General features: G+C 43.8%; 1 protein-coding gene across 1 annotated transcript in view; it reads right to left on the reverse strand.

The window, feature by feature from the left end:
* Window positions 1-21,709, reverse strand: part of stk10 (serine/threonine kinase 10) — a 97,030-nt gene that overhangs the window by 27,864 nt on the left and 47,457 nt on the right. Inside the window, exons 5-8 of the mRNA XM_084320911.1 lie at window positions 12,697-12,769; window positions 11,433-11,627; window positions 8,846-8,927; window positions 1,326-1,448 (exon numbers count right to left, since the gene is read on the reverse strand). Coding sequence (XP_084177037.1) covers window positions 1,326-1,448; window positions 8,846-8,927; window positions 11,433-11,627; window positions 12,697-12,769 — 473 coding nt within the window. The remainder of the gene's footprint in view (window positions 1-1,325; window positions 1,449-8,845; window positions 8,928-11,432; window positions 11,628-12,696; window positions 12,770-21,709) is intronic.

Consider the following 21,709-nt stretch of genomic DNA (forward strand, 5'->3'; position numbering starts at 1 on the left):
CTTTTACTGTTATGTAGACTGTTCTGTTTTGTGTTTTTATGTTTACGTGTGATGTATTGTGTACATGCACTTTTATTATGTTCTTGTGTGATGTACCGCACATTTTATTGCTGTCTGATGTTTTCGGGTGTTATTGCTGTCATCTTGGCCAGGTCTCCCTTGCAAAAGAGATCTTGTATCTCAATGGGACTTCCTGGTTAAATAAAGGTTAAAAAAAAAAAAAAAAAAAAAAAACACCCTCTCTCCAGTGTCTCCTACTGCAGTCTCCCTCTCAGATGTCCTACTGTCCCAATAAAGAACCCTCTCTCCAGTGTCTCCTACTGCAGTCTCCCTCTCAGATGTCCTACTGTCCCAATAAAGAACCCTCTCTCCAGTGTCTCCTACTGCAGTCTCCCTCTCAGATGTCCTACTGTCCAAATAAAGAACCTTCTCTCCTGTGTCTCCTCTATTTCGTCTCTCCCTCTCAGACGTCCTACTGTCCCAATAAAGAACCCTCTCTCCAGTGTGCCCCCCCTGCTTGACTTCCGGCTGCCTCATAGAGAAAGAATTATCGAGAGCAGCAACTGCCCCAGAAAGCACTGCCAATATACTGTAGGAGGGGTGTGTGCGCGCTCGCTGGATCCACCTCACATCTTTCTGTCAATTGTGAACAATTAACAAAGACACCATCTCACAGTTCTTCTCGAGCACCAACCCCCCCCCCCCCAAGCAGCTCGTACAGCTTCAGACCACACAGGAAGTCAAGAGAGTCAGAGTCAGGAAGAGGAAGAGAGCGAACAGAGAGGAAAACAAGTCACCGATAACAGTATGGCGCACGTCAAGGTGAGAGCAGGACACGAGTAGAGCCTTCTTAAAAAAGGAAGGCAACACAGCAGAACATCGTATTTGACAAAGCCGCAGGCAAACATGTGCGTCGACTCGACACTAGGAAATAAAAGTCTGGATGTTAGTATTCACTACAATACTACATCAAAATGACATCATCAGCCCTTCATTTCTTTAAACAGTTGGGGGGGGGGGGGGGGGGCTCTTTCATGGCTCCCAGCCTCCTCATAACGTTTTTTTGTCAATTAAAACAAGATGACAACAACTAACTGAAAACATGCATCAAGTTCCACTGTAACATATGTAACATTGTTTTACTGTGTTGCCTTCCTTTGAACTACAGTACGGATCCAGACACCAAAATAAATCACAGATCTATTGCTGGTGGGTGGTCCTCCTCACAACAAGACCCTTTAGGAGCGAGCCCCAGAGTCCCAGCGGACGGAGCTCCGTGAACGCCTGGAGTGGAGTAGAACACCACGAGAGTGAGAAGCACGTACCACGGTGTCGTCCTCCTCCGCTTCCTCCCGCTCGTCTTCTATCTCCTCCATGACCTCGGCCTTGGCCTCCGCCACCAGCTCCCGCAGGGGTCGGTTGGTCGTCACAGTGCTCACAAACGGGTGCTGTGGACAAGAGAGGAGAGGGACACGGGCGTTAAGAGCAGCAAGTGTTTTGCTCGTCCGCTTTAGCATAATCCTTCAGGTAAAAAGAGACACGAGAGTCCATTTTGAAGTTTGCAGATAAATAAATGTTTTCAAACCTAATTATCTAAAAGATGGTGCACGTCGGCAGTGCTGTGTGCACATTCAACAAGGTAAAGACAGTAGAGGGTAAGTGCTTTTAGGTGATCAGAGCTGTAGAGCTTCGATGGTAGAGCTGGAAAGAAAATCCACAAACGTAAGCATGGGTGCTGGGGGGGGGGGGGGCAGATGTTTGAGGGGTGCTGGGGATCTCCATCTATCCATCTAGCATCTCAACCAAGTATTATAGTATGAATATTCAGAAATTAAATGTATCCCACATGGGGCAATTAAACTAGACAGCCAATGAAACAAACAGTGCAACCAGGCATTTGCTTGAGGGGTGCAGCTTCCACTATGGAAATCAGAGAGAACAGGATCATTTCAAATAATTATAGCCCAAGTTTTGTTAATTCAAGGATTTGGCTGTATCGGTTGTAGTCGATTCTTAATTATAACAATTAAGAATAGACTACAACAGACTGGAGGAGGAGGAAGGAGAGGGTGGGAAGCTATGACATAATCTTAGAGAAAATATGTGTGTACGTACTACGTAGTGACAATGGGGGCCGAGATAGAAAAAGGGAGACCTAATACTGAAGGAAATAATGACATAACTGTTCCTGAACATAAAGTAAACACAACAACAGCCCACAGAAAGAGGACAGCGGGCGAGGAGGCAGCGGAGCGTGTGGCTGCAGTGTGGAGAGCAGAGGACAGGAGACCCACATCCCCGGAGCAGCAGCTACCGGAGGTGAGAGAGACCGAACAACAAGGAGGAAGAAAGGCCAGGCCTACAGGGTGACTTTCACTGTGGGAGAAACCCTATCTACCAGCTGGCAGGACCGGTAGCTTTAAATGGCCCCACACTCTCTAATGTGTTTGACCGTGTGACCTTCGGCTACTGTATACTGTACACACACACAAGACTGTCGTTGTAAATAACAATTAGTTCTTAATTGACCTGCCTTTGTTAAATAAAGGTTAAATGAAATAAAAAAGATTCTTGAATACCGTAGTTTGCATTGGGGATGGAAAGAAATAAAAAATTTCTAGCGTTGGTAACTAGTCATAACTCTAAATACTTGCTCATGTGTACAAAAAGTAAATGGACTGCATTTATATAGTACTTTTATCCAAAGCACTTTACTTTGCCTCACATTCACCCGTTCACTCAAGACATTCACACAAACCATGCAAGGTGCCAACCTGCTCAGTTAGGAGGTTAAGTGTCCTGCTCAAGGACATTTCAACACACTGCAGGGAGGAGCCAGAATTTAACCGGGAACCTTCAGATTACCAGACAGCTGCTCTACCTCCTGAGCCACTGTCGCCCCCCCCCCCCCATCAAAACCCCAGGTTTTGGGTACAGCTGCTTCGTAGGCCTACCGTACGTTTGCCTCCCCCTCTCTACACTCCCCCGCCGGCCAGCTTTCACACTGGTAAAGTTGTCGTGTACCCAGGAGGACGCTACACGCAAGTTCAATGGTTTTCAATGGCGAGCCGTAGACGGATACACATGAACACGTACTCCAGGTGGACCTGGACACGGAGTAACGGTACACACTGTGTTCACACTAATCAAACGAACTGGACCTCGGGGTCAAGTGTACTCTTATCCGGGCCCAAGGGGGGGGGGGGTCTAGTGTGAAAGCACCCTCGGTTGGTTCATACAGTCTATCCTTGTATCAAGAATTTGAGAATTGGGGGGGGGGGGGGGGGGGGGGGGGGTTTACATTTGGTTTACGGAAGTTCTCAGGTGAAGCAGCAGAGAAGAAAAGGTGGTGAAGCAGCAGAAGAAAAGGTGGTGAAGCAGCAGAAGAAAAGGTGAAGCAGAGAAGAAAAGGTGGTGAAGCAGCAGAAGAAAAGGTGTGAAGCAGAGAAGAAAAGGTGAAGCAGCAGAGAAGAAAAGGTGAAGCAGCAAAGAAGAAAAGGTGAAGCAGTAGAAGAAAATGTGAAGCAGCAGAGAAGAAAAGAGGAGTGAAAAGGTGAAGCAGCAGAAGAAAGGAGCAGTAAAGGGTTGAGAGCAGCAGGGATAAAAGACCAGTCATCCATTATTCAGCTGATTTGCACTATGGTGTAATTTAATTGGTACAGCTGGCAAAGGGGAAGGTTGAAGCGTGAAAGGGGTGGGTGCGTGTGTGTGCATGCACGTCCTTGTGTGTGTGTGTGTGTGCACATCCTTGTGTGTGTGTGTGTGTGCGTGTGCACGTCCTTGTGTGTGTGTGTACGTCCGTGTGTGTGTGTGTACATCCGTGTGTGTGTGTGTACGTCCGTGTGTGTGTGTGTGTGTACGTCCGTGTGTGTACGTCCGTGTGTGTGTGTGTACGTTCGTGTGTGTACGTCCGCGTGTGTGTGCGCGTGTGTGCGTGCGTGCGTTGGGTCTTGTCCATGATGATAGCATTAGCCCTGAGCTTTTAACTTCTCCAGTGACAAACAACAGTCAGCTCTACTCAATAATGAGTCAGGTAGACAGAGAGCCACCAAGACACTTTCCTCACTGCAGAGAGAGAGAGAGAGAGAGAGAGGAGGAGAGAAAAGGGAGAGAAGGAGAGAGAGCGAGGAAACAATACAGCAAGAGTAGCTCACACTGCAAGACAGCAATACCCCACCACGACCCGCCAGATACACGAAGAGATGTGCCGTGAGAACGTCGAGGTTTAGAACAACACAGTCAGGGGGAAATTAATTTAACCCATAACCTGGAACTTCTTAATGCAAATGATCTACAGTTCCAATTCAGCGATACAGACATGTAAGCCTCACTGAAAGCTCAAGTGAACCGATTCAGGCTCCAGCAAGACCCCAACACCAGACCACCACTTCCTGAGAACATTCTTCTCACAGACGGAGAGAGAGAGAGAGAGAGAGAGAGCGGGAGAGAGAGAGCAAGAGAGAGAGAGCAAGAGAGAGAGCGAGAGAGAGATCAACCTCCGTTCCATCAAAGCCACAGAGGTCTGCGTTGGTAGAATCTGGTTCCTACTAACTGAGCTAAGCAGTATTTCCTTGTTACAGGGCGTGGTGGTAGACGGGGTAGAGACATTTATTCAGCATATTAATAAAACGCTTCAACGAGCCAGTCTCTGTTCTGTCCCTTCCTCAACAGGAAACACACTATAAATAACCCAACATCCTTGGGGTCCTTACACATATATATATATATATATATATATATATATATATATATCAGTATTTTCCTAAAATGTGAGTCAGGAGAAGGATTTTATCAAAAGGGGTATTCCACCGAAATTAACTGTCAGGAAACTGTTTCCTTTTGCACAACTAGAATATAACATTTGCAGAGATTTTTTATTCACTGTGCATTCAATAACTCATAAAAACATGAGCAAGTTTAGAGAATTAGGGAGATCTAGGTCCTTTATTTTTTTTTATTACAATCTCAAAGTAAGCTTTGGTGGAATACCCCTTTAAGAACTCCCAATTTACAGCAGAAGGTAGTTCAGAGAGCAGCAGTAGTAGTACACCCACAGTAGCCTAGCTTAGAGTCTTTCACAAACCGTTCACCATCACGCAGACCACCCACCCCAGCCCGAGCTAAGCCCGGTTTCACACGGGCGCATCAAAAGAAAAAAGAAAAAGAAAAAAAGGCTGACAGTGTAACATGACAGCCTCGTTGGATCCGGTGATGTTATTTCACCGCCATTTTGGATCAAGTCGTGGATCAGTGGAGCCTTGGGCCCCCTCTCTGATGTTCCCAGTGTTTTAGACACAGGGGGGTCCGGCCATTCCGGCTCTTGTATGGACGACTGACTGGCGACAGGGTGTGAAACGGTTAAATGGGAACCATATGGGCCATATGGAGACCAGAGGAGTAGGGGAGAGGGGGGGGGGGCTCTTACTGAAACGTCTGCCCATTGTGTCATGCATGACTATATACTTCCATTATTACTGAAATGTAAATACAAGGTAAGGATTATCTACTACTGTGCTGACCACTGAGGGGGGGGGGGGGGCAACAGATGGCCCAGGCAGACTTCACATGCAGGGCCTGCAACAACCTGCTCATCTAATACCCTCTTTCTTTACACTGCTGACCAGGGTTAGCATGCTGCAGCAGACCCAGGATAGAATGAATGATAATCAGTTTCCACAGATGTTTTTTTTTTTATCCTCCATTGACCTGCTACGACATCTTTACACTGCCGACAAGTCTGCGGGAATCGATGGATCTCCCATCGGCCATCAATCTCACACAACAACAACAAGGGTCGTCTCTCCGGTTTCTCCCGACGTCCTCGTGCGCACGGCATGTACAGGCGGCGGGAAATGGAAACCCTTATGGCGGCAGGCGGCGAGGCGGTTACTGTGGCATTTGCAGAACAAATACCGGCTAATTAGGTCACGACGAGGTTGGGCCGGACCCACCTTTGAACCCTGCTCGACAGTATTTACACAAATGAAAGCGTGGATCAGCCAGTGACCCAAATGACAGGAATGATCTGCGTCGACGAGAACCCCCAGTGGGAGGAGTAGCTGCTATATACAGTCATGAAGAACACTGGCCTCCCAGATGGTCTCCAGTCAGCCACAGCTACAGGCGGTCGAGGGATGCCGTGTAATGTCACCGTGTGTATATACACAACATTCCATACATGCACATCCACGCATGTGGGATAAGCCGGCCACAAATGAGGGAGAGAGAGGAGCGATTAGAGAGGGTGGGGTGTGTGTGTGTGTGTGTGTGTGTGTGTGTGTGGAGAGAGAGGGAGAGAGAGAGAGAGAGGGAGAAGGAGAGAGAGAGAGAGAGAGAGAGAGAGAGAGAGAGAGAGAGAGAGAGAGAGAGAGAGAGAGAGAGAGAGAGAGAGAGAGAGAGAGGAGAGGGAGAGGGAGAGACAGAGAGAATTATTTTAGCTGTGTGGAGCTGCCATCAGCTGAGGGACAGCCAGTGGTCAGGACAGAAGACATTTAATACTCCCATTTTCTTTTCTTTTTTCACTTTAATTAAATTTTCTTTCACTTTAAAATATTAGTTTGTTGTTCCAAATAACATGACAAATCTATATTCACAGATTTTGTGATTTTGGCTTTAGTTTGTGTCTAAATGTTTTAATTACTATGATGTTGTTATATGTGTGCTTTGGCACTGTAAGATGCAGCTTACCATGCCAAGAAAGTACTTTGACTTGAGGAGAGAGAGCGCGCGAGAGAGAACAAGAGAGAACAAGAGAGAATGAGAGAGCAAGAGAGAGACTGTGGCATCGTGCAGTGCCCCAAGGGATGCGAAAGTGAGAACCCTTCATCATAAAAAATGTTTTGTCGGTCAAAGAATTTACTCGGCTTCCCGTTTTCATTTCCTCTCAGGCTCTCCTAGCCTGCAGTACGACCCGCCTTCAGCCCCCGGCCGGTTAGGAATCATCATCTTCAGCCCAACGTGCCAATTGTGCTTCAGCTGTTGCCCGCAAAAAAAAATAAAAATAGCACCAAACGAGTTTACTGGAATAACAGGTCTAACTTTAAACCCAATTGTGATGCAAAACAATGGCCGTCGAAGCCACTGACCTCCACTTTCCCGCCCGATAAAAGTGGAGGATGATGAGGATAAATAAGGATGGGGATGTTTTGTGTGGTCCCCGTGTAGCTGGATGGGTAGAGTGCTTGGCACCAACGCTGCTGCCAGGGTCAGGGCTTCCCCTTCCCGCTAGGGCTCCACCCAGAATGAGAAATGCATGTAGTCATTCCATTGTAAAGTGCTGCGAGTGGTACCGGTACCCAAGAAAAACCCACTACAGAAATGCAATGAGTCATTCATTCATCATTAAGTCCATTCATTGACTTCCATTGGGACACGTGTTCATGTAAGGCTGTCTCAATGCTATCTGATTGGGGGGGGGGGGTTTAGAGGCAGCGGACATGTTAACAATCCGAAACCGTTGGCACAGCACCAAAAGCCCAGACCGCGCCCGTCTCGCTCCCCCCCACCGGAGCACACATGTAGAATTCCCAGAAGGCCTTGGGGTTAGGATACTTGTCTCGCCCTCCCTCTAATTGGCCAGGGGTGGCGGATTCTCGAGTAATCCAGACATGCTATTGGCTGAGAGCAGGAATGTAAATAGCCGGCATTCCCTCAGCTGTGGGATGCAGACAGGAAGCTGTGGCTCTTGCTGTGGGTTGCGGACAGAAGACCAAAAACTGTGGCTCTTGATCTTTAATACCCCCCTCTCTCTCTCTCCCTCCCTCTCCCCATCTCTCTCCCGCTCTCTCATATCCCACCACCCAATTAAATAATCCACACATGTTATTCCTATGGTTCAAGACAAGTCAAACAAAGCTGTTAGTTAACATGAACAACTCTCCCTCAAATCCAACCATTAAAATGCTCTAAAGTGTGTTCTTACACTCTCCCCCTTACACTATACCATCTCTTTCCCTCTCGTCCTTACACTCTACTATCTCTCCCTCTCCTTACACTCTACTATCTCTCCTTACTCTACTATTTCCCTCTCCTCCTTACACTCTACTCTTTCCCTCTCCTCCTTACTCTCTACTCTTTCCCTCTCCTCCTTACACTCTACTCTTTCCCTCTCCTCCTTACACTCTACTCTTTCCCTCTCCTCCTTACACTCTACTCTTTCACTCTCACACTACTCTTTTCCTCTCCTCCTTACACTCTACTATTTCCCTCTCCTCCTTACACTCTACTCTTTCACTCTCACACTCTACTCTTTCCCTCTCCTCCTTACACTCTACTCTTTCCCTCTCCTCCTTACTCTCTACACTTTCCCTCTCCTCCTCACTCTCTCTCGCTCTCTTACCCTCCCATGGCATGTGCTCTCTCACTATTGCACGCTCTCTGCTTCCATATCCCTCCCTCACATGCCAGTGCTCTCGGTTTGCCTCTTTTAAATTTCCCTATCGTTTAACCATTCAATTAAAGTCTAAAAATAGAAGATTTACTGATAAGCAGGTCTGTGTGTGTGCGTGTGTGGGTGTGGGTGTGGGTGTGTGTGTGTGTGTGTGTGTGTGTGTGTAGCCTGTGGTGGTGTGTGTGTGTATGTATGTGGTCTGTGGGTGTCTGTGTGTGTGTGTGTGTGTGCGTGTATGTGGGCGTGTGTGTGCGTGCATGTGGTCTGTGTGTCTGTGTGTGTGTGTGCACGCGTGGGTCAGTGCTCGATAAGCACAGAGAGGACAATGCCCGTTGTACATCAAAGTGCTGTGAGTTATGCAATGTGTACCGTGGAGGGGAGAGATGTGGGGGAGGAGGGGGTGAACTGTACCTCCAAGAGCTGGTGGGGGGAGGATGGGGGGGGGGTGAACTGTACCTCCAAGAGCTGCGCCGCGTTCGGCCGACTCTCCGGGTTCTTATCCAGTGACTTCTTCAGGAAATCTTTAAACTCTCGTGACCTAAGAACAAACAAAAGGGAAAGCGCATTCATCAAAACAGAGGGAGGGGGGAGAGAGGAGGGGGGGATGGAGAGAGGGTTGGTGGGGGTGTTTGCTCTAGATAGCTTCATGACATAGCAAACAGAGACGCGGATGGTGGAAGGAACGTGGCCCTCGGTGCAGCTCGGGGCGGCACGGTTCACAGAGGCTAAGCTTGAGTTTTTATTTATTTTTCAAACGCAGCAATTATTTCTTTGCGCTCGATAAAGCTTTCGGCAGCAGCACCTGCCCCGACCGGAGGCTGGTTGTGGTGAGCCCCGCAGACGGAGATAACTCAGCTCTACCGTACGCGTTTGTCCCGAGTCAACGGCACTCAAGAGCCATAAAACGGATGGGAAAAGCCACAGCTTAGCACTCCGTAAAAAAAACAGGCTCTCTTTGAGTTTTGGCTGCACGGCTGGGATGGCAGGAGGCGTCGTCTACTGAAGAGGAGAACAATAAAGATATAGAACAATAAAGATATGGAGCGTCTCTTTATTAGATCTTCCTCCCGTCTGTACAGTACAGCCCTTTCAAGCTCTGCGTAGTCAGCGATTTTCGTCACCGTTTTAGAGATGCAGATTCAAAAATTAAATCCGATCCATTTTAAAGCTGCACTGGGTCATTTTGAGAAGAAAATATTACCTCTAAAATATGTAGTTACAATGCTTGAATATTGTTTATAATCTCGACAAATCCTCCAAAAATATCACCCTTTGAAACAAAGTGAACCAACATTGCTCTTAGATGATGCTTCTTTGTGTGGTGAAGGTGGTGGGATGGTAGGTGCACCACAGCCAAACAGATCATTTCTAGTTTCAAACAGTGATCCAAGGATCCAGTTTTTACCTCTTGTGACACTTTATGTATTCAATACTAGATATATTATGAAAAATATTTTAATTTCTTCCCCCTACAATTTTCTTTCTTATATTAAAGTATACTTAGTTTTTAAGAATTGTAAAGTATAGGCAAAAAATAAGCATGTGCTTCAGCCTATTCCTTTTTTCGGTCATTGAGTTTGTGAGCTTACTTTGAATATGTACATTTGTGATTTTTTCTTTTCCTTTTGAAAGTCCACACGTGTGTTTTTGATTTATCTGTAAACAAAGACCGAAAATAAACTATTCATCATCATCATCATCATCATCAAAAAACAAAGACGTTCCAGGCACTCTTCATGTATAAAAAAGCTTTAATAAATAGCTTAGTTCATATTGGGACAATAAAAAAAACTGCCAACATGTTTTTATTGTCCCAATATGAACTAAGCTATTTATTAAAGCTTTTTTATACATGAAGCGTGCCTGGAACTTTTGTTTTTTCTACTGGCCCCAAATATCCAAAGAGCACCTTCTAAACACTGGATTCACACAACTTTTCAGAGTTTAGTGCCCCCACCCCCCCCCCCCCCCCCCAACTCTAGAGTGCAGCTTTAACCATTACCACTCACTCTGCCTTTAATCTTATGTGTTCTCATGTCTCCTCTGAGCTATTGACCATATTCACAACCTGAGCATGACATAAGAGCAAAATGGCTCTTAAAATGTTATTATAGACTTTTTTTTTTGTCTTGTTTCTGTACTTGCATGTAATTTTAACCACCTTGACTGTTAGTTTCATTATGCATTATGTGTTGAGTACTGACTTTTAATAATTTTTGTTTTGCAATAATAAAAAAAATATATAAAAAAAAAAATAAAAGCAAAATGGCCACTGTGTGAATAATATGGTAAATTAAAGGAAGTATTTACTATTCACAACCTGGGAGTAATTTCAATGCATCTAAACAGCGCTGGCACCAGTGTTTTTGTGTCATTTCAGATAATGAAAGTAGACATTGTTAGCAACGATAGTAGAGGTCAATGGGGTCCGTTTCCAGCACATCTATGTGCACTTGATTTGTCAATATCAAATTCCAAAAACATTTGTCAACAGCGACCTCTTGGCAAAAGATCCCCGCTTGGTATTGTGCTTTGTTTGGTCTGATGTGTGGGTTGGAGTTTAGTAACTTATTATACTGTGAAATAAAATTGTCCAGACCTTGGCAGAGCCTAAGGTGTGGCCAGCAGTAGTAACTGCCTCCCCTATACCCACTGAAATCCAACCCAGACAAAAACTAAAACTGTAAAACAAGGTGCAGTACCATGTCGTCCTCTTTTGTCTAGAGGTCGCTGTTTGACGACATTACAGACTCTACCTTTAACTACATACAATGACTTTTTCTTTTCTTCAAAGACGGGCCAATGGACTCCATTTAACTCAACTCTGGAGGGTGACCCTTGACATTGAAGCCTCTACCCTTTGAGGTATACGAGCTCTCGTGTGATATTAGAATGTTGCAAACTGGACATTCCAATGAGGGCGTCAATGGCTGCCGTCCATTGAAAACAAACAGACGAAAACCGTACTCTGTGAAATGCTTAAACGTCCAGTTGTGTTGGAAACAAATCGATAGAAGAGAAGCTGTGAATGTATTGATCTTACCATTTATGTCCTTGATCCAGGGTGGGGGGCTCAGACTTGGCGATCTTCAGCAGGACCCTCATGGGGTTGAGCTCGTGGTGCGGAGGCTCGATCTGGGCCAGCTCGATCAGAGTGATGCCCAGGGACCAGATGTCCGCTTTGTAGTCGTACGGAGCGTCCTTCATCGTCTCACACATCACCACCTCCGGAGCCATCCTGGGGGGGAGACACACACACACACACACACACACACAGCAAGGGTTAAACCCAATTCCTTCAGGTGTACAATCTCACAGATTAGATTAGAATTGTTGAGAATTTAACATCCTAATGATGATATCGCAGATACCAGGAAGGGGAGGGGGGAATTGGCATAACGACAAAAAAATTGGGATGGGAGAAAAAAAAATTAATACAGAAAAATAGGAGAAAAAGTAGATAAAAAAAAAATCGCCCAAAGCAGAATGGTAAAGATCAGACTCCATGTGACTTGTGCCAGTCACATTATTGTGAAAAATCTGATCCGAGTCAAATAATTCAGATTTGGGCCACTTTCGTCTGTAGTGTGAATATAGCCAAAAAGGTTCAGCCTAATTGACTTTTCCCAAACAACCAGAAACTATTGACATATTAAACAGAGCGGAGCGGGCAGCTGGTGATGTGGGTTTCCTTCTCTAGTGTTGTCTTAACACTGGAGTTACAAACACACACAATATATATCTCCATCCGATAACAGACGAGGGCCGGAGACGGGATGCAGCAGATATTAATCCGCACTCATAACTCACTATCTGCATGTGTCAACAACGGAGCCAGCCAATGCGATCCTCAAGTCAATGCATGTTTGCTTTGCAGAAAACAAGACCTCAAGCATCCCAGCTTCTCGGATTCACATCAGCGCGCCGGTGACTTATGTTAAGCAACCCTCGATTTACTCACAGTTCCGTGTTGACTTTGGCAATCTGTACATTTATTGAAACGGCGCTCAAGAAGACTCGTTAAGTTATTTGAAAACTGCACAGGATTGTGCAACGTATGGTGCAGGTTTAATTTTTCAGTACTGGGGGAATAATTCCTGGGGGCTTATGATATAACCCGTTCTGGTCAATGGTTAACTGTTCCCAACTGTGTTCAGAGGCCAGGACTACCGGTATATAGAACAAGGTTCAGGGCCACACCGAGACAACCCACACACGTGGAAAACAACTGCCTTTGATATTGATTTGTCAATAATATCACCTAGATGGTGTTCTCACATGTGGCGGCAGTGTCGTGGGCTACTCACCAATATGGCGTCCCGATGAAAGAATCTCTTCTTTGTAAGGTCTTGGTATTTGTCGCCGACACGCCAAAATCAGCTACAGGCATGGAGGGAGAAAATAAAAACACAAAGGGAGGGGGTTACTAGTCATTCCACGTTTTTTTTTTTTTCTTTTTTTTTTGTAAGAGAACGATTGATAGTCAAGTTTATAACCTTTTCCACTTTCTCTTTTCTTCCTCTAGAGATGGAGACGGATGTTGTTTTTTGCCTCGTAAAGCCGCCATGACATCGTGGCGGGGGAGAGAGACACAGAGGCGACCGGGTGGATTTATAGAACGAGTCCTGCATCCCCAAGAAACAAGTGGTCCCTCGTTTCCCCGCCACGACCTTGGAGCTTTAATAAGAGTTATTCTGGCCTCAGCTGAACAGGTACCCCTCTCTCTCCAGTCATGAAATCACTACAGGCGGTTTTTGCGTGTGGACCAGAGAAGGCCCTGGGACTTAAACTGGCAACGGAACGGTTCAACTGGCATGTACTTTCTTTTCCTTTTACAGTGACATAAACAACTGCAGGTCGTTTCACAGACCGCAGTCAAAAACGACCTGACAAACATGTCATTAGAACCGTCGCGGCCTGGACCTTTGCAGAAAGAACTGCTAAAAGGGTAATAAATTGTTTTGTTTCAAGGCTCCCAGCCAAAACACATGACGGATCAGTAAAACACTCTTCGGAGTGTACAGTAAATAATCAATAACCCATTGTGCATGTGTTCTCCGACGTGGTTTCTTAAACTATGGGCTGCGCTCCTAAATGGATATTGACGTTAATTCTGGAGTGTCCCCCAGGGTTGGAATTTTGGAGCACTGGAGGGGGCTGAGGCACCTTAAAATAACATTGAGCCCCCTTGGAGGAAGGAAGAATCTGTAGTTTGTATAGACAAAAATTACACAATAGAATTTAGAATAGAATGAATAACAACACTCCAATGCCACGACCACCCCTCCATAGAGCTGCATGGCCATTTAAACCATGGCCACCTTATAGCCTATAGTTTGTAATGAGCAATCTTTTTTAGGTGGCAGACTGAAAACGTTTAAATATCCCTCATTTAAAACAGTGGTTCTAAAAAGGGGGATACTATTCTGACTATTGACTATTCTGCTCTCTCCTCCGTTATCCCTCCATCTACACTATGATTGAATCATAACTACCAACAAATATCTGGTCAGATGGGGGTCCCTTGGACAAAATCTTAACTACTCTCAAAAAACGGTAGTGTAGGTTGTTTGATGTAGTGACCAATACAAGCAACACCTGACTTGTTCATGTCTGAGGGTGTTGTAAGGCTGGACTGGAAGCAGTTGTTCAGGTGGGTTCAGGAAAATGCTCAATCTGAAATAATACAAGAAATAATGTATGTGTAATTAACTACCTAAACTACATGACCCAAAGTAGTTAACTACTGAAAGCTACTGAAATTTGAATGTAGTAAAACTACCACCCAACTACTGCAACTTTACTGTGGTTAAACTAGTAGTTGAACTACATGTAGTACTACCCCCCTGCCCCAACACTGGTGAAGACTGACGCAAAAGGAAGTATCCACACACTGGATCACAGCTCCCAACTCTTTAATTGGCAACGTTGCAGACCCTGTACTGGTAGCTGTAATCCAATGTGAAGACATGTCTTTGCTTCAGTCCTAAATTACGTATAAAAACCTCTAAGAACCCATCACTAGCCCTATTCGCACAGGACTGGTATTACATGGGGACACATGGTAATAGAAAATTACCACACAACCTCTGATTTCCATATGTGCATTCGCAGGGGATACGTTTTTACAGAGGTGTCCCGAGATTGAACTCGACACGCCCATAGTTTGGACTGTCGGGGTGTGTGATCAAACATTAGCGTTTCAAACAGCACCTCAAACTAATATCTGATGCAAAAATGGAATAGTGCAGAGTACTTCTATATATGTTCAATGATGTATCAAAACTATGACACAATCCAACACCGGAACAATAACGAACTGGATAACAGTTACACTATGTGCATCCACCCAGGCTACTTTGGATGGAAATAGACTGATTTTCCAAGAAGGAACTGTAGGCCTATTGATCTCCATGCTGAAGTGAAGCAGATTTATGTGACGTTTGTACTGAAAATGCATTTAAAACCTCCCTGCATTGATTTTACTACGACCAAAAACGAATTACGACCCCAAATTACTGAGATATCGATTCTCACAGGACCTTTGCGTTTTCTGAAATATGGCTGGTAATATGCGCTGGAATCTTTACATTACAAATAACAGATACAGCAGATTCACATGGGATTAATATCACAGACGTTTTCCTGAATTATTACAAATGACTAGAGGTACTGTACCCAGGTAATACTAGCCTTGTGTATGGTTACTGTATGACTGTATTAGTGCTATACATTTCATTCCTCAGGGGGTTAGAGATAGCTGCTAGAGGCAAGCTCTCTTATAGGGTGAACTCAGCTGATTGATTCAGACAAAACAACCAAATTAATACACAATCGATACTCACTTCTTTCACACAGCTAGATCACAAGTGTAGTCTGACTCAGCTCCTCAGTGCAGACTGAACTCCAGGCAGGAGTATTTAAAACACAAGCCTGGCCACTGACTGTTGATTGGAATAATTAGCAGGAGAAAGCCACAGGCTGCTAGAGTCAAGCCCTCTTATAGGGTGAACTCAGCTGATTGATTCAGAGAGAACAACCAAATTAATACACAATCGATACTCACTTCTTTCACACAGCTAGATCACAAGTGTAGTCTGACTCAGCTCCTCAGTGCATATGCTTTCACATTTGAAGCCCATCAACTTCAAGAAGACATAATCAGAGCAGCATAACTGGACCACATACCACTTTAACATGAGCTTTAGAGGTCAATCGATCGAGGATTAAATACTCACAAGCACTGGAATACACAGAAATCATGTAGAATGCATACTTTTACTTTAGATACTCAAGTACATTCAATAGCAAATACTAGAATTTGAATGGAGGACTTTTACCAAAGTACTCATTTATCTGGGTATTTCTACTTTTACTTAAGTAAAGGAACTGTGTACTTCTTCCGCCACTGATGGCTTCTTAAACTTCTCATGTCAAGGACTCTTAAATCAGATACGTTTTTTTTTTCTCATTGTGGGACCCACCTGAAAAAAGGTCCACAACCCATTTATTGTGTCCTGACAACTGGTTGTAGAAACCAGGGTTTAAATGACTTCTCACTTTGTAGCTTGGGCTGATAAGTATATGCCTCGCCTCAAAAAGATACCCAATTGCTGCCTGTTACATATTCCTTTCACATGGTGGAGGGATACTTACTGTCTATGGTGCATATTCACATTGTGGTTGAAGTGTGTCGTCACTAATTGGTGGTTGTGATTGACACTGTTTCTTTTTGTTTTCTTGTAATTAAAATGTATTTTTTCTTTATTATATCCTGAACCTATGGAGTCTGGAGCACCCAGCTCCCCATTCTTTTGTCCCTTTAAAGTAGTTATCCAATAAATACTGTGATTTTTGGTAACACTTGTCCGTTTTCCTGTGTCCACCTGTTTACATTCAAGGCCTACCGGGGGAAAACGAGCCATATTTTCCTGACTGCTCAGGCCTAGGGCAAGTCAATTTAGGATTGAATGTAACACTGCCCTTGTTTGAATCCACATGCAGTGAAGATAATTCCGGAGCTTTAAATGACTCTGGAACATAATGGGTTAAGAGAGGCGACTCTCAGTGATTACATGTAGCCTCTGTGTTTTAAAGGACGTATGGGAGACAGTGGAGAGGGTCTGCGACAGAAAGGGACCAGTCAAACTCAATGGGCTGGTTTCACAGACGGGGATTAAGCCTAGTCTTAGATTTAGAATTTTTCATTTAACAGGAATCCCCACCGAAATCGGCTTTTTAAATCTAGGGTTAGGTTTAATCCACATCCATGCCAGCAGTTAAGTGTAGTGCCGGAGGAATGGCTGGTTGAAAAGGTTTCAGAGAGAGTGGAATGCCCACAAACAGTCGAGAATAAATTACAATTGAGAATTTAAAAAATATTTTAGTTAAGTCATGTAGCTTGTGTACTAGAATCCGCAAATACATTGCATCCAACAGCCATAAGAAAAAATTAAAACATTCACACGTCTATATATTATTTGTACGCCTTGTGAAATGACATCTCTCGCAGTGCCAGCACGCCTGGCGAGCTACACTTTGAAACAAATAAAATAGATCAGAACCTTCTGTCGTGCAATGTGAGGAATGCAGAAGAATCTTCAAAAAGGCCCATAACTCATATTTTAAAGAGAAAACTTTTGTCAGAATGCCACTTTCCCACACAACGCTCAAGCACGATCCCCCTGCACCGTTTTGGGAAGGGCTTCTTCTAACGTCAGTGTGTGTGTGTGTCTGTGTGTGTGTGTCTGTGTGTGTGTCTGTGTGCATGTGTGAGACAACGCAAAAACAAGACCGTATTTCCAAAGACAACTCACAAGGTGCAGGGAGAATGTGTTGTTTATCTGAGTAGCAGTTAAACAGTCTTTATTCTGGAGATCGTCCGGCCCGGGTGAGTGAAATGCGATAGGGCCCACAAATTAAGAGGATTACAGGGGATTATTATGACAGATTACGCATGTCAAGCACTTTAGAAGTTTCGGTCCAAAACTAACCCGAAAGCCTTGAAATGCCTGTAGATCTATAAGGTAAATACTAGACTGATCTCCCGTTAAGTGAGGCATAACCCTCACCTTCTTAAAGGCAATGTATCCAGTATCCTTAAGTCTTAGACCCAACTGAAAAGCCTTAAAGATCTGTAGATCTATAAGATAACTAGATAGATCTAAGTGATATGCTTATCTTTTTCATCTGTCAACAGGGGAAGGGTTAGAGGCTGACGCCTAGAGCTGAGCCAGTGTTCTGGAAAGGCATGTGAGCGGAACAAGGAAGAACAGAATTCCAGCTCTCGCTGCGTGGGAGAAATGTCCCCTCGTGCCCATGTACAGCATTCGCAAGCAGAGCAGGTGAATAAAGACGGCTGGCATCCTGGTTTGGTGTGCGGGTCGCGGGCAGACGTATCTCGGGCCCACACGTATGCGATCATTTCTGTCCCACGATTCTTTGCTTTCCGGTGTAATCTCCGGTCAGAGAAGAATTCCCAAACAAACAAACACTGGTGTGTTAGCGTGCTTTCAAGGGACCATGCTGCTAACATTTCAGAATGATCTGGATCCTTGGAGTATACTTGCATCACTTCAAATGGTGAAAAACAAAAACAAAACCATTTACATTTACATTACATTTTCCATTTAAAATCATTTAGCGACGTACAGCACAAGGTACCTCTCTGGCAGCTACTCTTGAGTGCATAGTATTATAGACATATTAGTAGCATGATAAGTAGTAGTATACCGTAATTCCTCTAATAGTAACCGGTATTCAATTAAAAACCGGGTCTCTATTAATAACCGGGTGCACTGTTGAGCTAAGCAATTATAAGCCGGCCTCCTAATACAAGCCGGGTATATTTTGTTATTGTTGTTATATGCTGGCCTGGCTGTGCAGTAAATACCATATAATGGTATGGTGTTAATGTTTACCAAGAGAGTAAGCCTACCTCAGAATTGTATAAAACGAAGTTATTATTATTATTATACCAGTATTGTGATTGCACTATTTTACTTTATTTAACTTTTTTTGACCACCTGTAATTGCACTGTTTACTACCGTATTTCATACAGTACTTGGTTTCAATAAATGAAGCCAGTACATTTTACTGGGTTCAAACTGACACAAAATGTTGATTTATTCATTATGATCCGTTTGAAAATTAGAAATATAGGCCTCTCTCTTATACATGCCTCCTCCTAATACAAGCCTGGTATCCGCTACAGTTGAAACAAATACAAGCCGGGGTTACTATTAGAGGAATTACGGTAAGTAGTATAGTAACATAGTAGATGGGTACATAGTAGTAAAAAAGACAGTAAGGATGTTCGTTTTATTTATTTAGTTTTTGTTTGAAGACTTCTTGGTAAAATGTATGAGGTGAATTATCGATGACACAAATCTCCCCAAAAATATGGGAGACTACTGTAGGTGTCTTTATAGAGTCAACATTTCATTCTTGACCGTTTGTCCTACAGTACGTGGGTGAGCAGCCAGGCCTAAGAAGTACTATGGAACCTTCTATTCATTGCATAATCAGCAGCACAAACATCTTGGCAGGCATACGACGCTTGATTGTAATCAATCAACAGGTGGTTAGCCTCGTACGATAATTACCTAAGTACTTTTTTTGCCAAATTGAGATTTCTGGCTAACTGTACTACTCTCCTCACTGCTGCATCGCCCTGACTTAGTGCCTATGTCCTCAGCCAATCAGAACGCTTGTTGTTAGGTAAAAAAAATCCCCATCTGCATTACATACAGACGGCGATCACATGACTTCCGAGGCTCGGTTCATCACAAGTGAAATTGTTTTGCTCTTTTCTTTGATTCATCTGGTAAGCTAATTGATATTTTTTCAACTTACTATAGTGTAAATGTTTAACCAAGACAAGCAAATTTAACTATTTAATTTAACACTAGCACAGCCATGGAGAAAATGCCACTAATTCCCGCCAGGAACGGGTGAGATGACCCGACAGCTTACATTAGAAAAATAAACAGTGTAAACTATATAATTACCTCTGAATATAAAAATGAGGTTTACCACAATGAAATGTAGGTTTGAGTGACGCAAAAAAAGAAATTATAATAATATTATAAAAATAAATATATATTAGAATACTTTTTTTTTGGAATGGAAGAGCCACACATTGACGGGCAAAGAGCCACATGAGGCTCGCGAGCCACGGGTTGGCCACCCCTGCGCTAGACGCTAGCAAAATGCTGTGACTTCAGTCTGTTCCAACAGCCCATATGTGGAATAACAAAAATTACATTTTCCTGAAGTCATTTTGAAATTTCAGAAACTGTGCCAGATAAAACGGGTACTTTTAGGAAAAGTCATTGAGTGACAGAGCTGGAGCTCGACCGAGTGACGAGGATACATTTATTGAAAATGCCTAGGGGTCATCTGACCCCTTGTCGGCTGTGCTAGTGTTAAAGTGGGGGTGGTAGGCCCCCAAAACTACTAGTGTTTTCACGGGGCGCACGTGTCACAGATACGTGGTGTCAGCAGTGTAGGTTGTTATTATCGGCGCATTTCTCTACACCAAGCTGAAATTAAACGATTGCACATAAATTAGGTAAATAAATATTAACAAGGTGATTGATTGAATGAAAATTGTATTAACAGATTGCAGAATGGGTACAATACAGTACGGCTCAATATACACAATTGTTAAGGGGATGCAGACCAGAGAAAGACTTTCGTCTTGTTTACATCAGGGTCCCTCATTTTCAATTCATAATGAATTGTAAGTAAGGGTGCAATTAGCACCGTGCAATCCATTCTTTGTGGATCTAGCCCTGAGACTTGTTACGCGCGATGCTAGTCAGTCTCGGAGTTGTCTCGGAATGGATTTGGGCTTTTTTCTGCGTCTCCGTAAACCGTGCCGCACCACCGTTTTAATGTCTTAGTGAAGATTGATTTATATGAAAACCGATTTATGTATAATTTAGCTAGCTCGCCAACGTTACTGTGATTAAAGCAAACTTTAATTAAAAAAATAATTAGGCAATGGTAGGGGAAACACTGGACTATCACCTTATTTTGTTACGCGATGGTTGTTGTGTTTTTGCAAACTTTTTGATACGCCTTGTGGAACTTATTTTCAAAATATAAATGAAAAACTCTTTAATTCTCGTTTTCTTCTTTTCCAAAAATCTTGAAAAAAGACATAGGCAATTATCGCATGAGGCTAACAGCGTGATACTTGTTAACCGACAACCGTGGCTAATGGGCTGCGTTTGTGGCATGGATGCCATATTGGTAGGAGAGCTAGTATTCTAAGGAGAGGACGGGACGCAGACCCAACGCTCTCACAGCAGAGGTTCAGCCCTGGGAGACGACCCCACATTTTACGATACCATTTCTCTCCCGGTGGAGGGGAAGTGTGCTGGAACTGTAGAGGTTCATTATGCGCATGGTCAAATCTTCATGGTTGGTACAAATGTATCGTTAAAACATACATTACTAATACAATTTAGATCAAGGGTTCAGTAGAGGACTTGACTTTCTTCCAGGATACAGGGGGGACGTGTGAACAAAAAGGCATTGAAAGAAACTTCTACAGAAGCCATTTTCAAAGGTTTCCATGACAACTAGGGATGTCCCGATCCGATCACATGATCGGGAGCAAAAAAATGCGACATCCCTAATGACAACACAACTCACCCTCGTCTTATAAGAGTCGTCAGGTATCACCAGAACATCATGTATCGGACTAGGGCTGACCTGCATTTTTTTTTTGGAATTCGAAGCTTCGGGGCCAAGATTCAATTTTAATTCGACGCTTCGAGATAAAAAATAAATTAAAAAAAATAAATAAAAATGTTCTTAATTTTTTATTATTATTATTTTTTTATTTTATGTTGTGGGACTTGTACAGCACTTTGTTCAACTTTGTCAGTGCTGTAAAGTTTAAACCTTTTAAAATCTTAGACAAACAAAACACTTTGCTTTCATGAAATATTGTAAGCCGTCATTTGAGGCTTTATAAAAGCAGCACAATGAACACAAATCTGTCAGTGCCGAGTCCGACCTCATCTTAAATAACAAACAGCATTGCTTGTTGTAGTTAACACTTTAAGTGCCGAAAACGTGTTTAGGCGTCTTTCCTAGCCATGCTAAAGTTGCAGAGGACGCCCTAACTAGTCTTTAATATCAATATTTCAAAAATCTGTGATCGGAATCATATTTCCCCTCTGCAGCCTTCACACACAGTTCTGAGCTCCTCTCAATCCTCTAGCGGTTCAAGAGCGACATCTGGTGGCCGATCGGCAGAAGCGCCAAACAGGAAGTGATGTGGATGAAGTGGTGATCACCCATAT

Source organism: Notolepis coatsorum, assembly GCF_963971535.1.
Source record: "Notolepis coatsorum genome assembly, chromosome: 8".
NCBI classification, from domain to species: Eukaryota; Metazoa; Chordata; class Actinopteri; order Aulopiformes; family Paralepididae; genus Notolepis; species Notolepis coatsorum.